The following is a 15,745-nucleotide window of genomic DNA, read 5'->3' on the forward strand; positions in this document are numbered from 1 at the left end:
GTCCGTCAGCAGTCTATCTTCGAGACGTAAGGCTTCTGGGACTTTGGTACCCGGTAGTATGGCCGCCAGCAGAGCATGCTTAATTTGCATGTACCTGAAAAGTTCTGCGGGTGCCAACTCATATTGTTGCTGGAGGCGTTCAAATGTTACTACGTCTCCCTTGTGCCACATGTCCCCCACCGTAGAAATGCCAATGGCGTCCCATTGGGTGAAGCCCTTACCATTTCAAAGTCTCCCCAGTTGTTTAGCGTCCCACAGGGAGTTGATTTGGGTTATAACACCTTGCCAGCCCAGCATGCCATAGAGTGGCCGTATGCTTTGTGGGCCTAATCAGTGACGCGGTTCGCTTTTTATCGTATAGGGCAGATAGCATGGTCCCCGTTCCTAGTACTGATCTGTCTGCCTTGAAGGCAGGGTCAGTTTGAGGAGCGTGTATCCACTGATTGATCTCTTTTAATTACGCCGCCAGTAATATATTTGTATATTTGGAAGCGCTATTCCCCCATCGTACCAGCTGCGAACCAGCTTGGCCTGCGCTATGTGCGCCGGCCTGTGCCCCCATACCAGGTGGGATACCTGGGATGCTATTGCTGTGAAATAACTTGGGGGTACCGGGAATGGAGTGTTTTCTAGGGCGTATAGAAAGCGAGGAAGCGCCATCATTTTAAAAAGCGCTGCCTTACCCAACAGTGTCAATGGCAACGCCCCCCAGTGCACTGCGTTTCGTTTTAGACACTTCAGTGGCGGCAGCAGATTTTTCTGAAAGAAGACGTTGGAGTTAGCAGTGACATAGATCCCTAAATATTTGAACGCTTCGTCAGAGATCACGATAAATTGGAAGGTTTTGATAGGCTAAGAACACAGACTATAGTTTCCGGGCGGATATGTTTAACTGGAAACATACGGAGCGGCATACAAAGAATAATGGATTGTGATTGGTTATTTAAAGGAAATGCTCAAAATAGGTTGCAGTGGACTGAATTTGTATATACAGTGGAGCATAGCATAATACCTGATTGATTGTAAGATTGTGAAATGTTAAGAATAAGGACGTAAACTCGGAAGGGTTATTAAGGGATGCACTAGGGGAAATTAGTTTTCGATGAATATATCTAACTAAAAGAAATATGGAGGCAGGATGCCTAAGAAGAAGGACTGTGATTGGTCATAGGCTGCGATAGGAATAAGCTGCGGCAGACCTCTATGGAAAACACAATGGAGGATAGCATTGTATTTGACGGATTGAAGTAGAGAACCAGAAAGGAAACCGAATATGTAGAGTGATGACTAGTCAATGAAGAACGTGGATTGGCTATGAGAACACTCTAAGGGATTGGTTCACGTAAATATAAATACTGAGAATGAAGTGTGACCATTCGATTGGAGGGATTTATCGGGCCCTGACTTGTGCGATGATGATCAAGAAATAGCGGGAAACGAAGGTCAGTAACAAGAGTAAAGTTTAGTTTTAGTGGAAGAGTTTATGGGTTAACTAAGAAAGACTGATGGCTTGTATATATTTTTTCACTTTTATAGATGGCACATTGTGGATGTTATCTAAGGGAGAAATAGTCTAATCTAAATGGAAGGACTATAGAATCCTGGTAAATCTGCTTTATGGAGGGGGTCTCCATTGAAACAGATAGGGAAAGTTTTAAAAAAAATAGAGAACTTAATAAAGAATAGTAAGGTTCCAATGATAATACGAATAGAGGTTTAAATACTTAGAGGAGTGTTAAAATAGTTTAATTAGGTTTAACTCCAAGGGAATGAGGAATGATCATTTATAAATTTGGAGTAGCCAATCATATGTATTACAAGTTCATTGCTTTATTTTGATATAGGTATTGTCGATAAATATTGGAGACAATTGAACGCAAATAACTAAGATTCCAAAAAAGTGACAAAAAGTGCACCTAAAAGTTTCACAGGAATCGGTGTTTTTACATAATCAAAAGAAGTGAGCATATATCCAAGCGGTTGTAATTTCACAGAATAAAAATGATACTTAGAACATAGGAAAATCATCACTGATATTTTTTTCTAGGAATATAAAAGATTAAGAAGCCATCTTGACAAGAAATAAGACTAATATAAAAAGTGATAGTATAAGGTAGGTCACAGTAAATTTGTAATGGTTAATGTTTGCAGTTTAATGTTATAGGACAATTTTAAAACACAGACGAGATGATTAAAGGTTAAGAGGAACTCCAGGATAAATTAATGGGTTAAAACAAGTGCTAATGAATAGAGTTCCTTAAATATGGTTGTGTGCATGAGGGCCAATGTAAAAAGGGCATGAGCTTGCCAAAAGAATTCGAGCCTGGACATTGGTAGAATGAGGTACTTATGCAGGCTAAGAGAAAGATGTTTTTGTTTTGAATATTGACTTCCATAACACAATGGGTTGTCCAACTGAAATATTGATCTTATGTAATCTTGTAATTTGCCTCATGAAAATGTTTTGATAAGTAGATATTATATCTGAGTTGTGGAATTTGTAATAATGAGATCGAATTGTAATTAGTGTTGTATATTTATCTTTTTTATATTTACAGCCCTGATGAAGTCCTTTATAGGACGAAACGCGTAGGCTGTGAAATTGTCAATGTGGCTATGAAATTGTCAATGTAGCATCAAATTATATTGATGAATAATCTTGATTGAAGATAAAAAGAATAAAAGAATTTCGATAAAGCATGAAACAAACTTTTTTGGGACAGTAGAAATCAAGTTGAAGATTCAAGCAACATGGTTTATGATTTTTATTGCATGGTCCCTCCATATGAATGTTTATAGGCTATAACACTGTTAATGTGCATTGTATTCCTAAGTACATGTTTCATATGTTGTCTCTATTTTTAAACAGATCACAAGAGGAAGTACAAGGAATATATTAAAGATGAATTCAGAGAAATGAAAGATAATGACGGTAGAATCGGTGAAACTGTGACTTTAGAAGGAAGGTATACAATGCTCCTCATTTTAAAGAAATACCGTAAAAGGAAAGATAAAGAACATGAAATAATGTCATGCGGAGAGAGACATATACAGCTTATGGCACAAAGAGCTGCAGATTCATACTCTAGCATCAAAGATTTATTTTCCCCTGAAAAGGATGGACACATCCCCAGAACTGTGGTGCTCCAGGGAGTGGCTGGGATCGGAAAGACCATGACTGCCCGAAAGATCATGTTCGACTGGGCATCAGGCAACCTCTTCGAGGACAGATTTGAGTTTGTGTTTTACATCCACTGCAGAGAATATAACCAGCTGAGTGCACAGAGGCTGATCGCTGACCTCATCTTACCTTGGTATGAAGATGGTCCGTGCCTGTCAATGAGTGAGATCGAAGCCAACCCCGAAAGGATGCTCTTCATCATCGACGGCTTCGATGAACTTAAAATCACAGAAGGGTTGCTGTACAATGAACCCGATAAAAAATCTCCAAAGGCTAAAACAATCTTCAGTTTAATAAGGAAAAGATATCTTTCAAAGTCATATATACTAATCACCACCAGGCCAACTGCTTTGGACACTCTTGAAAAGTGCGTGAAGGATGAACGCTTCGCAGAGATTCTTGGGTTTTCTGAAGCTGGTAGGAAGGAATATTTTACAAGGTTCTTTGGCAATGAAATACAAGCTGAAAACGCCATCAGAATAGTAAAAGAAAATGAAATCCTCTACACCATGTGTTTCGTGCCCATCGTGTGCTGGATTGTCTGCACTGTCATCAAGGAGCAGATGGAAGATGAGGAGGATTCTTTGAGTGATTTGAGAACAATTACATCCGTCTACTTGCTTTTTCTTTTCAATTTATTGAAGCAGCAGAGTTTATACTCTGTGCAGCGAAACATAAGCAGTAATTTGAAGAGTCTGTGTGCCTTGGCTGAGGAAGGCGTCTATCAGCAGAAAATCCTATTTGACGAACACGACATCGTTAATCATGGTGTAGACATCCCGGCCGTCCAAGGCCTCTTCCTGAACAATCATATTTTTAAACAATGTACTGATAAGGTCAGCCTCTACAGCTTCATCCACTTGAGCTTCCAGGAGTTTTTTGCTGCGCTCTTTTACATACTAGAAGGAAATGATACAACTGCAGAGAACACAGAGAGTCCGCAGCGAGCCGTGAACCACTTACTAAAGGATTACACAGACTTGGGAAACAATCACTTGATGCTGACCGTGCGCTTCCTGTTCGGCCTTCTCAACACAGAGAGACTGGATAAGATAAACAGGAAACTCCAGTGGAAGGTTTCACCAGAAATCAAACCTGTGCTACAGGCCTGGATAGAGAAAAAACTAAAACAAGAAGGAGCCGAGCTCACTAGTCACACCATGGACCTATACCACTGTTTGTACGAGGCCCAAGATGAAGAGTTTGTGAAAACAGAACCTGCATGTGTGAAAGACATAAGTATAACAGAGAATACAATGGGGCGAGAGATGAGTTCTCTGGATTTCAGAGCCCTCGCATTCGGTTTAAAGTATTCAGGATTCGAGATCATTTATCTACACGGCATTACAGTGAGACCTGAGGATGTCAGAACGCTGAAGCCGCTTTTATTGAAATGTTCCACACTTAGGTAAGTCTCTCAATTTCGTATATTTCACAACGCCTGTTTTTAGAGTAAAAATAAAAGTTGATGGCATGTTACTTCCTGTCAGGGATGCACACCATAAAACACAGGAAATGATGATGTACCCTTGGTGGAGCATTGAGTTTGTGGGGTGCACTTCTTGTATTGCACATCACTGCGCCACGCTTGGTACTTTCCATTCATGGCACTTCTCTGGCTGCAGTGACTGTATCATCCCCTGTACTGCTGTGAGTGAGGGGTACGGCTCAGCTTCTCACAAACTGCCTCGCCGAGGGCCTCAATGTCACAATACGAGTTTAGAAATGTGCAGTGTCCCGTTTTAGTGCTCCTGGGGGGTCAATCCCCAGGGAAAAGGGAATTACAGTGCGGACTGGACTTGCATGTGGCATTCCTAGGTCTGTGTGAAATAATGTGCATGTTTACCATTCCCTTCAAGCGTAGGTTAAACATGTGTGGTAGGGGAGACCGCAGCAGGGGTAGAGGGGACCGCAGCAGGGGTAGAGGGGACCGCAGCAGGGATAGAGGGGACTGCAGCAGGGGTAGGGGGGACCGCAGCAGGGGTAGGGGGCGCAGCAGGGGTAGAGGGGACCGCAGCATGGGTAGAGGGGACCGCAGCAGGGGTAGAGGGGACCGCAGCAGTGGTAGAGGGACCACAGCAGGGGTAGAGGGGACCGCAGCAGGGGTAGAGGGGACCGCAGCAGGGGTAGAGGGGACCGCAGCAGGGGTAGAGGGGACTGCAACAGGGGTAGAGGGGACCGCAATGGGGTTAGAGGGACCGCAGCAGGGGTAGAGGGGACCGCAGCAGGGGTAGGGGAGGCAGCAGGGGTAGAGGGGACCGCAGCAGGGGTAGAGGGGACCGCAGCAGGGGTAGGGGGGACCGCAGCAGGGGTAGAGGGGACCGCAGCAGGGGTAGAGGGACCGCAGCAGGGGTAGAGGGGACCGCAGCAGGGGTAGAGGGGACCGCAGCAGGGGTGGGGGGGGGGCGCAGCAGGGTTAGAGGGGACCGCAGCAGTTGACAATGATGATATTCAATTTTCCGATCTTATTGATGAAGATTGTGAAGACTTTCTTGTGGCAGCTGTAGATATACCTGAGTTGAAATTTTGTTCAGAGGATGAATGGATAACTGCATTTCGTGATGATCCTGTCCTGCAAGAGGTTTCTAACCTGGTTTGTAATGGGTGGCGAAGAGAAAAGGTTATTCCTTCCTCACTTCAACCTTTTTCAAAAGTTGCGTGTGAGATATCCCTTGAGGATGGTGTTTTGTTGCGTAATGACAAGATCATTCCTCCTTTTGTCTTTAGGAAAGGTGTTGTGGAAAGGGCACATGAGGGACATTTGGGATCTACTTTTACCAAATGCCATGTTAGGGATACCTTTTGGTGGCCCGGAATGGATTCTGATATCGATTATCAATTAGGTGAGTGTTTCATATGCAAGTCCTCAGATAAGTCCCTTAAAACGTCTCTGCCTCCTCATGCCCATTGAGTGTCCAGATCGTCCATGGGTAACACTTGGTGTAGATGTGATGGGATCATATGAGTCACTCTCTGGCGGTTTGAAATTCATTGTGGTTCTTATTGATTACACTTCCAAGAGGCCAGAATTCAAACTTGTAAAAGAAGCTAACACCAAAACCATCATTAAATTTCTTATTGATGTTTGGTTAAGAGAAGGTTTTCCCGAATTTTTTGTCTCTGACAATTGGAAACAATTTGTCAGTCATCAATTTGAGACATATTTATCTCTTTCGGGTGTTAAGCATATCAAGAGTTCCCTTTATCACCCTGAAGGAAATGGTCTTGTGGAGAGAATGAGCCGAGTCATAGGGGACTCTGTGAAATGGGCTAAGGCTGGTAACCACAATGTTTTAGATGTCCTCAACAGCATGGTTTGGTTCTATAGAACTACACCTCATTCCACCACAAAGTTTTCTCCTTTTGAATTATTACGAGGGAGAAAAGCGAATACATCCTTCCGACCTGGATGGATGGGTAAGTGATTAAATTCTGAGTTTAAGATTTCTAACTTGATGCCTGTTGTCAAACAAACTGTTGAATCTGCTGAATCTAAACGAAAGGATTTTTTCGATACTAAGAAAGGTTCCAAACTTTCTTCCTTGAAGATTGGCGATTGGGTTAAAATTAAGATATCTCACCATGTTAACAAAGGAGAAAGTAAGTTTGGTCCACCTGTTAAGATTATTAAGTCAGTTGGAAATGCTGTCCAAATTGAAGGAGGGTTTTTAGTGGAACTTGAGTAAAGTTGCTAGGGTTTGTTGTGAAGATTCACATGCTGCACATACTGTTAATTTTCCTTCTACATCTAATATTGATCCTGGTCAAGTTAGAAAGAGTTCTTGTACTATATGTAAACCTGCAAAATGTAGAGATTATATTTAAATAATATATTGCAGGTTTTTTTTTTTTTTTTAGAAGAAGGGAAGGTATGTATTACTCTGGTATTTCTATTCATGCGTACTTTGTACCCTCATTCATACTCCCACATGTTATGTTGTTCTTTAAGAGTTTAGAATGTTTATTGGTTTCCTGGTACCATGAGAATGTGTTTTGGGCCCTTTGTCTACAGTGACTGTTGGAGCTGGCTGCTTTCAACCCAGCTCTGTTTCCATGTAGTTGTAACAATAAACTACAGAAGACTTATCCTGTCTCCAGCGTGTTACTACACCCATCAATAAACACACCTGGCTTACCGCTGGAAATATTAATGAAATGATGATGAAGTCGATTTAATACCTTTTTAGTTCCCCCCTATTTGATTCCCTGATCAATAGGTTCCTTCCACTTGGTCGATGGACCAATTAGTTGGAACTAGTTGATGGCGATGAAGGATCTGCAAACTTATTACATAAACTCAAATGAACACTTATACTCAATCACAGACTCAAGAAGTTTTCAAAACTTTTAACTAAAATTTTCAAAAGGAATTGTGAATTATGTCAAATGCACAACACACACACCTTCAATCATAAGGGAATAATGTTTCAATCAAATTAAATTACTCAATGATACTGCCCAGAAAGGAGAGGATAGAGACAGCAAAACATAAATCAGATTGATCAATAATTACCACTGGTGGTGTGAAAACCAACCCCCTGGCCAAAGGGCTGGGATGGGTCTCCTGGAAAGGATCAAGTGACACAGTCGTCAGTTCAGGTTACAGGACAGGATACTGGACCGCTCTAGACCGACACACACGCTGCACCCCTCTCTGACACTCCCTTCCTCCTCAAGATTCTTCCGCGATCTTCTTTCGAAGTATTAGGTTGAGTTTCGTTCAGCATACAGCATCAGCACCCCTCTTCTCAGCATACACTGAGCATCACAGCAGATCTGTGTGTGTGTGGGCAAGCCTCCCATTCTAACTATTCTAGCTCAATTATACCTTTTGGGATCCAATGTACCACCCCCTAAAGTTGCAATATCGTAAAAATACGAATTCTAATTGGATGGGCAAGGGGTGTTAAGTCTTCACACCAGCATGACTTCACAAAATCTTTATGACACTATTGTCTTTAAATCCCACCTCAAATTCTTTATTGCCTCACATCCTTTCCCATCTCCAGTTCCCAGGCATACAGGGTTCAGGCCTTGTTGAGGGTACAGATGAAGTTTCTTTTTATGGGTTGAGATTGAGGTTCTTGGCTCAGGCCACTTTGCCCATTTGTCCTGCACAGTCATCATCAGTATATACCCCACATAGGAACAAATAGGAAAGGCAGAAAAGAAAGAATCCGTTCAAAGAATAAAAGTTTTCAATGTATAGCACCTACTTCTACTCTAGTTCCCCTTTATTATTAAAATCTTTCCCTGCGTTAGCCATTAGTAATTAAGCAATTTTATAAACGAAAAAGCAAACTGCTAAGCAGGTGGGTCTTTCAGATGCCATGTTAGCACGCTTTGCCCATGCGCAACAGATTCCCACCAAAAACATTAGTCGTCACAGCTACGTGGCTTATGACTAACGCATGCGCAGTAAGAAATACCCCGTTAGTGCCGCTGGATTAGTCTGTCTTCTTGGTTAGTTATTAAAACACTGCTTCGCAAGCTTCGCTGGATAGAGTGTAGTGAAATGCGTAGGAATAAATTACAAACCACGTTATATCTGGGTTAATCAGGTTACATGAGTGAACTGACTCTGCACAAGACCCGTATTTACGAATCTTTGCTCCATCAGCTGCCTCCAGAGCAGGGGGCTCACGGTTCGATCCCCAGCGGCAGCTCAGCCCAGCAGCATGTGACAATGGGCAATAGCTCCCTTAATCTTCCCAATGGCCCCCCAGTGCCTTGATACCGTTAGGGGCGATTAGTTTGCATTTTAAAAATACCGGGTTATTATTTAATATTATTAGGCCAACATATCCTGCGGGGTGTCCGGAATCAGTCCTGGCACCAATCCCTTAGTTTATGTTGTACAACAAATATGCAGATCCTAAGTATTTTTAGGAACTACACCACAACAGAGACTCACACAGATGTGATCAAACTTTATTTAATCTTTACAGCCTGCCTGTTTATGTGCCTCTCATGTCTGTGCCTTGTTTTGAATAAAATAAGAGGCCACAGACATGTAAGACACAGAAAGAGGCACTGAAACACGGCAAAAGTAATCTGTGCACATTTTTACATGCCTGTGTGCATTAGCATATAAAGTTCAGATCTATTGTCCTTAAACAACTCAAACAAAAACATAAAACAAGCATTGGCAAAATCAGTTGGTGTAGACTGTAAAAAGCCAAGCTAATGTTTTACTAACAATTGTTGCTAACCAAAAAGCTCTACATGGCCATCTATCTTGTATTGGCTTTTCAAATGAAGAAATCCAGCTCCAAGAATGCTGATGATGTGCACTCCAATCCACACACAAGTATTGGGGCAAAGGTACATGGAAATAAATACAGTGGGGGCCTCATTTACAAGATTGTGGCGCAGAGCAGTGCCACAAGGATTCTTGCTGCGCTGCCCTGCATCAAAAGAAAAGAGTAGGAGTCTGCGGCATCTATGAGATACGGCGCATTCCTGTTCTCTCCCCCTGCGTTGTCGCACAATGGGCTGCTGTGCACCAATGCAAGCACCCTTTGACCATGGTGCAAGGGTGCCTGCGTTGTAGGGATGATTGATTTTGTGCAGAAGAGACATCTTCCTGCACAAAAACAATCACAAGAGGCATTTTCCTCTCCCTATGTGAGCTGCAGAAAGGAAACAATGAGGAGAAATAAAGGTATCTCTCCTCGTTGCACCTCCATTAAGCCTCCACAGGGAGGCGCAGGCTTTTGATGCGTTCCCAGGTTTACGTAACCTTGTAAATCTGCAAATGTGTCCAATACCACGGGCGTTATGTGGGAACAACCACTGTAACGCCCATGGCACGCCTCCCTATTGCAGGGTGAGGCAACGCAGTGACTTGCTCTGCGTTGCCTCACTCCATATTTACAAGGCCATGAAAAGCCATGCAGGGTGGCTGTACGTGGCCTTGTAGATATGGCCCTGCAGTGTGCGCCGGCAGACCATCACTAGAAGTGACGTACCTGCGGCACATGGGGACTTGTAAATAAGCCCCTAGGTCTACAAGTTACGAAAGAACAGGTCTTCGAATTACCTGGCTGCATAGAAGCTCTGCTTCTGGTGCTTGGTCCAGGGTGAATCTTGTTTTTGTTTTACATAACATGAAAATAAAAATGTAATGCTCTTAGTGTATCTTATTTTAAATTGGGAAACTGCCCCAAAATCATAAACCCTCCAACCCAAGGAATATAAAGAACTCATTGCAACAAATATGAAAACAAACATTGGCAAAGCCAATAGGTCTGCCATTGGCTGCCAGCCTTCTGGCACTTCTAATTTTCTTTGCAAAACCTTTTTTGGGGTAATATGCGGAGCCTTCGTCAATCTTAAAAAAGCCACAAGCTAAAAAGGGGTTTTGCTCTAAAAAACACACATTATCATGGAAGTGGCTCTGAAGGGAACTACTTACTGTGTGGATGCGTTCTGTGTGAATGGGCAGAATACCCTCCCCCGAAGTGAAATCAACCAATGGCTGAATTGCCCCTAATGGATACATTGCCTCTTAATGCTTGCCAGTGTGGGTGTAAGAAAAATGTGAGTGACACCAGCCACAGACCAATGGATGAGGTCTGGCTGAAACCGCTGTAAGTAACTCTGCTATATACATCATCGTAGTCAAATCAAAAGGTCTTGACTAACACACAGGGGCGTAGCTTCAGGGAGTAATTGACCTCACTGATAAATGTATTTTCTGATGAACACTTGAGTACAGGGGCTTTCAGTCGAATATGGAGAGGTGTCTGTCGGATTTCACCTGGGATTTTTGCACACACACTGATAAACATACACACACACATCTCTCTTTTAAAAACCATTAAAATGTTGATTATTTTACAAAATCTTGTGTTTCTCTCACTTAGTACTCCTAATTTATTATAACATTATTTGTATGCCAGTGTGATTGTCAGGAAATCTGAAGTCCCCCCCACCATACCCCCCTTGTTACTTGACCAGTACTACACCCATGCTAACACAGACCTGAGAAAGTCAGGAAGGAAGGAAGGACAGACGGAAAGGAATAAAAGGCAAGAATTAAAGAAAGCAAGAACGAAAAATGGAAGCATGAGGAAGAAAAGAAAATTAACGAGAAATAAAGAAGAATAGAAAGAAGGGGTTAGAAATGGGATTTCCGGTTGGCTGAGGTTTGCGCCAAAGCCAGACAGAAACCACCACTCTAGTCAGGGCGAGGGAGTTACACACTGACGATAACCCTGCTCGCCCCCTTGGTAGCTTGGAACGAGCAGTCTGGCTTATCCCAGAGGCAATGTGTAAAGCGTTTGCACAACACACACAAACACACACAGCAGGAACCAACTAGGCACACCACAAAGGAAACTCCACACAAGGTATTATATAAAAATAGCCTTTGTATTATCCAAAAACATTAGAATAGTAATCACATAATATACACTGTGCCACCTGGCACAGACAATATGAACAGGGGATTATGTACACATGACAGGGCCAATTGGGCCACTGTCAGAATCACCATAAAGCACAAATAGTAAATGTAGAACAAATCTTAGATGTATACACAACCAGTCATTACTGGCAAAACCTCGTACTCAGCATCCTATCCTGCAAAATAAATCAGATTATGCAATCAGCATCACATTAGGCGTAAAACGCGTTAGCGTCAACCTCATAAGCATAAACCACAGTATGCAATAACCTCAGATTAGGAAATAACCTCTTAAACATAAACACAATATGCGATAACCTCATAAACATACCCCACATTTAGAGAAATAAATCAGGGTGCATAAATCACATTTCCTAGACACCACATAAATAACATTGGGGCCTTGCGCCCTATCCACATACTGACCCCCTGGCCAACTGGCATTCTCAGAGGGCTCCAAATGCCCTAGGTCCATACAGTCAGGACGGCTGCCAATGCAGCAGAATCCAAGTGTGCAATTGTGCTGAGGCGGAGAAGTGCATCTCACTCCTTTCTCATCCAAATAAAACAATACCCCAAAGAAATGCCTAAACGTTGCAGCTGACGCTAATTGCAGTGCAGCTGTGAATCAAACATGGGCACTGGCACCTCTGTGCCCTCAAGGTCCCCACTGGGACTTGGTAGCAAAAAATGTGAATGTGATTCCAGAGTCTCTCGATATCATCCTTCATCTCCCGGTTCTGCCGAATTTACTTGTCCATTGCTGCTGAGGAGGAACTTAAGGCATCTTTGATAATGGGGATCTCTGCCCCATAAGCATATGTCCTTTGTGAAACTTCCTCGACTTTCTGAGCCAGTGCCTCACACGATGACTGGATTGCGACCTGATTTGCTTCTGAGATTGTAAATCTCCTGTCTATATCTTCCTTCAAACTCAGCAAAATATCAACCAATGTCCTCAGCACCGTTGTGAGACTGTTGCCATAGGTGCTGAGACGACAGGTAGAGGGGAGGGCTCTTCTTCTGGGGTGCTGATAACGCCATCTACCTAATCCCATTGACATATACCATCACTATCTAACACCGAAAAGCTATTTGATATCTCCACCGATGGGTGACATTTGTATGCTGCGGAGGCTGAGGTGTTTTTAAAGGCTTTGAAGGCTGAAAAGTGCTATCTATGGGAACAATAAAAGAACCTGTAGGTCGGTCGAGGGCCTTAGCAGTAACCTTAGCGGTAAGAGCGGTATGAGCAGCCATATTGATACATTTATTGTTACCCCGGTCAGAGATGGATGAAGAAAGGACCTTATATTAAGGCTTCCATTCTGGGGTAATGTTTAGCCCAGCAGGGAGACCCTCTCTGGCCTTTTTCCTGCCCTTTCCCCTTCCCTTGCCGAGGGGCGTATTGTTGCCAGTATGAATCTCCTTCCTTTGTCTAGGAGTAGCCTTGATTTCAGTGATGGGAGGAGAGACAGATGGTTTATATAGGGCTGGTAAGGTACTAGCAGTTCTTTTGCGTAGGGTATATCGACTGACCCCTGCCTCCGACACAGGTACTATTGTAGAAGAACCCAAGATGCTAGAATGGGGAATAGATTGAAGGCTCGCAGCACTGTGCCCGCACCTCTCCATACAGGACTCACCGATCAATATCCGGGGACTTTGCTAGGACCCAGTTTCTACCACCTACAGCCCAGTCTTGTAACGCATCTGGCCCCCAACCAACAGAAACTGCCTCAAGGGCCTCCTCCCCTCGACCCTGCCATCGGAGGGGCTCGGCGGTAGACCTTCGATAAATTGAATGGCGAAACTCAGCTCTCTGCCGCGGGGCCCCCCAGCACTTACTTGGTGGAAAACTGGTCTTACCGTCCTGCCAAGAAAATAGACCTCTAACCCTCCGATACCTGATCTGGGGCACTGGAGCAGTCTCCTGGGGTTCCGCCGCCACTCTCTGGCCACGCCGAGCTCTCGGAACCAAGGAGGCTCCGACAAAGCTCCGCCCCCAACTCTACAAACCATCGACTTCTGCCCTCAAAGAAACAATGGGCAGCAGAGAATCCATTTAGCGACCTCCAGTTGCATAGGCAAGATTTAGGCAAAAACGGGCTGCAATATAGCTGTTATACGGGCATTTCTTTAAGATAATAAACAGATGAGAACCGCAGCCGTTACCAACAGCCGCTCGCTGCTAGCGATGGTGCAGACGCCACGCACAGAATGGGAGGAGCTCCGACACGGCCGTCAGCTTCCGGCCGTCATGTTCCCCCTCTTTTACCTCACCTGTAGCTGCTTTCTGCCTAGCTCGAACTGCCACGGTATAGCCCACACGCTCATTAAGCTCATAACATTTCTCCCTTTTTACCATAAAAGTAAGAGCAGCCTTACTAGCTATATTTTCTTCTGCTGCTGCTTGTGCCCTAGCAATCTTAATAATTACATGTTCAACTGATGCACCGATTGCCGTACACTGGGCCAAATCTTCTCCAGCGTCAACCAACACCCTAGATAATTCTACCATCCTTAACCGCTCCTACTGCTGCCTATAGATACTAAAACTTAACGTCTCCCCCCTAACTCCTGATTTGAAGGCGTCCCAGGCGTTCCCTGTAGCAATACTCCCCCTATTAATCTCCCAGAAACTTTTAATCCAATCTCTCATGTGTCGGATATAATTTCCATCCTTTAACAACCCCCGCTCAAAAATCCACGCACATTCCTGCCTATTTTTAATTGATATTTCCAAAGACAAAACCAGAGGGTTGTGATCAGAAACGATCCGGGGCAACCCTTCAATCTGCGATCTTGATATTAGAGAGCTCGTGACAAAAATATAATCTAGTCTGACACAAAGATTATGGGGAGCTGAATAGTAAGTAAAACCAGAATCACCAGGTGCTAATTTTCCCCAAACATCCACTAATGCGTTGTTCTCTGTCAGACTAAGAATTGCTCTGTAAACTCCATTCTTCCTGCCCTGAGATCTCCCAAAGAGACCCAAACCCAGACCTCCCGCACCATTAATGTTGAAATCCCCAGTAAGTATAACCTGTGGAGCCCATGTAGCCAATTCTAAGTCCAAATATTCAAAATCTCCGGGTCATCCTCCGTTGAACCATAGATTGACCCCAAGGTAACCCAATCACCATCCCAAAAATATTCTATCAAAATCCATCTACCCCATGGATCCTCGAGCTTCTTACTTATCAAAACATCTTTGTGTTTAGACATTATAGCCACCCCTCTAGTCTTGACCCCCTGCTTAGAATAAGCGAGCAATTGAAACCCTAGTTGTTCCAATAAAACACCTTAGTTCCCTCGATATGTGTCTCCTGCAAACACACGAAGTCTGCACGCGTATTTTTCAATGAAGCAGACACTCGCCTCTTGAGACAATCATTCAGGCCGCACACATTAAGCGAAACTATTCGTGTGGTCATTAAAATACATCTGGCTTCTGCCCTAACCATTTAAACAGCCAATATGCAGTCAATTTGCTTTTAGTGTCTAGTTCTACAACTAAGTCCAATTCTGTATTGAAATCATATTGCTTACTCCAACATATGTCAAACTCATATTTAAAGTGGTGCCTACAACTACCGTGCCCTGTATCCCTAACCCTCCCAACTCCCTCCCTGTCCCCCTCCCTCAGGAACCCACACCCCTTACAGGCAAAAAAGTCAATCCTGTCCTATGTGTGACAGCTAAAGCCCTCAGGGAGTCGCACCCCCCACCCCCTCTCTTCATACCATACCATGTGCTGTGATAGTGGTCTACCTAACTAAATATACTATTTTTTCCCTTATTTTTCTTGACTATGATCAAAGACTCAGGTCTAATAATTATCTCGATAAAGCGGCTCCACCACTGTGCTCCCTATTTTCCCTTAGTTCTGCTAAATATGCTTGTGACTTTATTTCAGAGAAGAGCATCTTAGTTTGGCCATTCGCCAACACCTTAAGGCAGGAGGGAAACAATAGAAAGGCTTCATAACCCAGTTTCTGGAAGGGAGAAATCAATTGCCTCATCCGCCACCTCCTCTCCACTGTGGCGTGACAGAAGTCTGGGCGGGCAAAGAATGTTGTCCCATTATATGAGCGTCTGGCCTCAGGTTTAGCCTTCTCCATGATCTCTTGTCTGAGTAGAAAGTTCCC

General features: G+C 43.7%; 1 protein-coding gene across 1 annotated transcript in view; it reads left to right on the top strand.

The window, feature by feature from the left end:
- LOC144773658 (NACHT, LRR and PYD domains-containing protein 12-like) overlaps positions 1 to 15,745 on the top strand; it is a 946,473-nt gene that overhangs the window by 369,274 nt on the left and 561,454 nt on the right. The window contains exon 4 of the mRNA XM_078658807.1: positions 2,870 to 4,589. Coding sequence (XP_078514933.1) covers positions 2,870 to 4,589 — 1,720 coding nt within the window. The remainder of the gene's footprint in view (positions 1 to 2,869; positions 4,590 to 15,745) is intronic.

The sequence above is a fragment of the Lissotriton helveticus genome, chromosome 8, assembly GCF_964261635.1.
Source record: "Lissotriton helveticus chromosome 8, aLisHel1.1, whole genome shotgun sequence".
In the NCBI taxonomy this organism is placed as follows: Eukaryota; Metazoa; Chordata; class Amphibia; order Caudata; family Salamandridae; genus Lissotriton; species Lissotriton helveticus.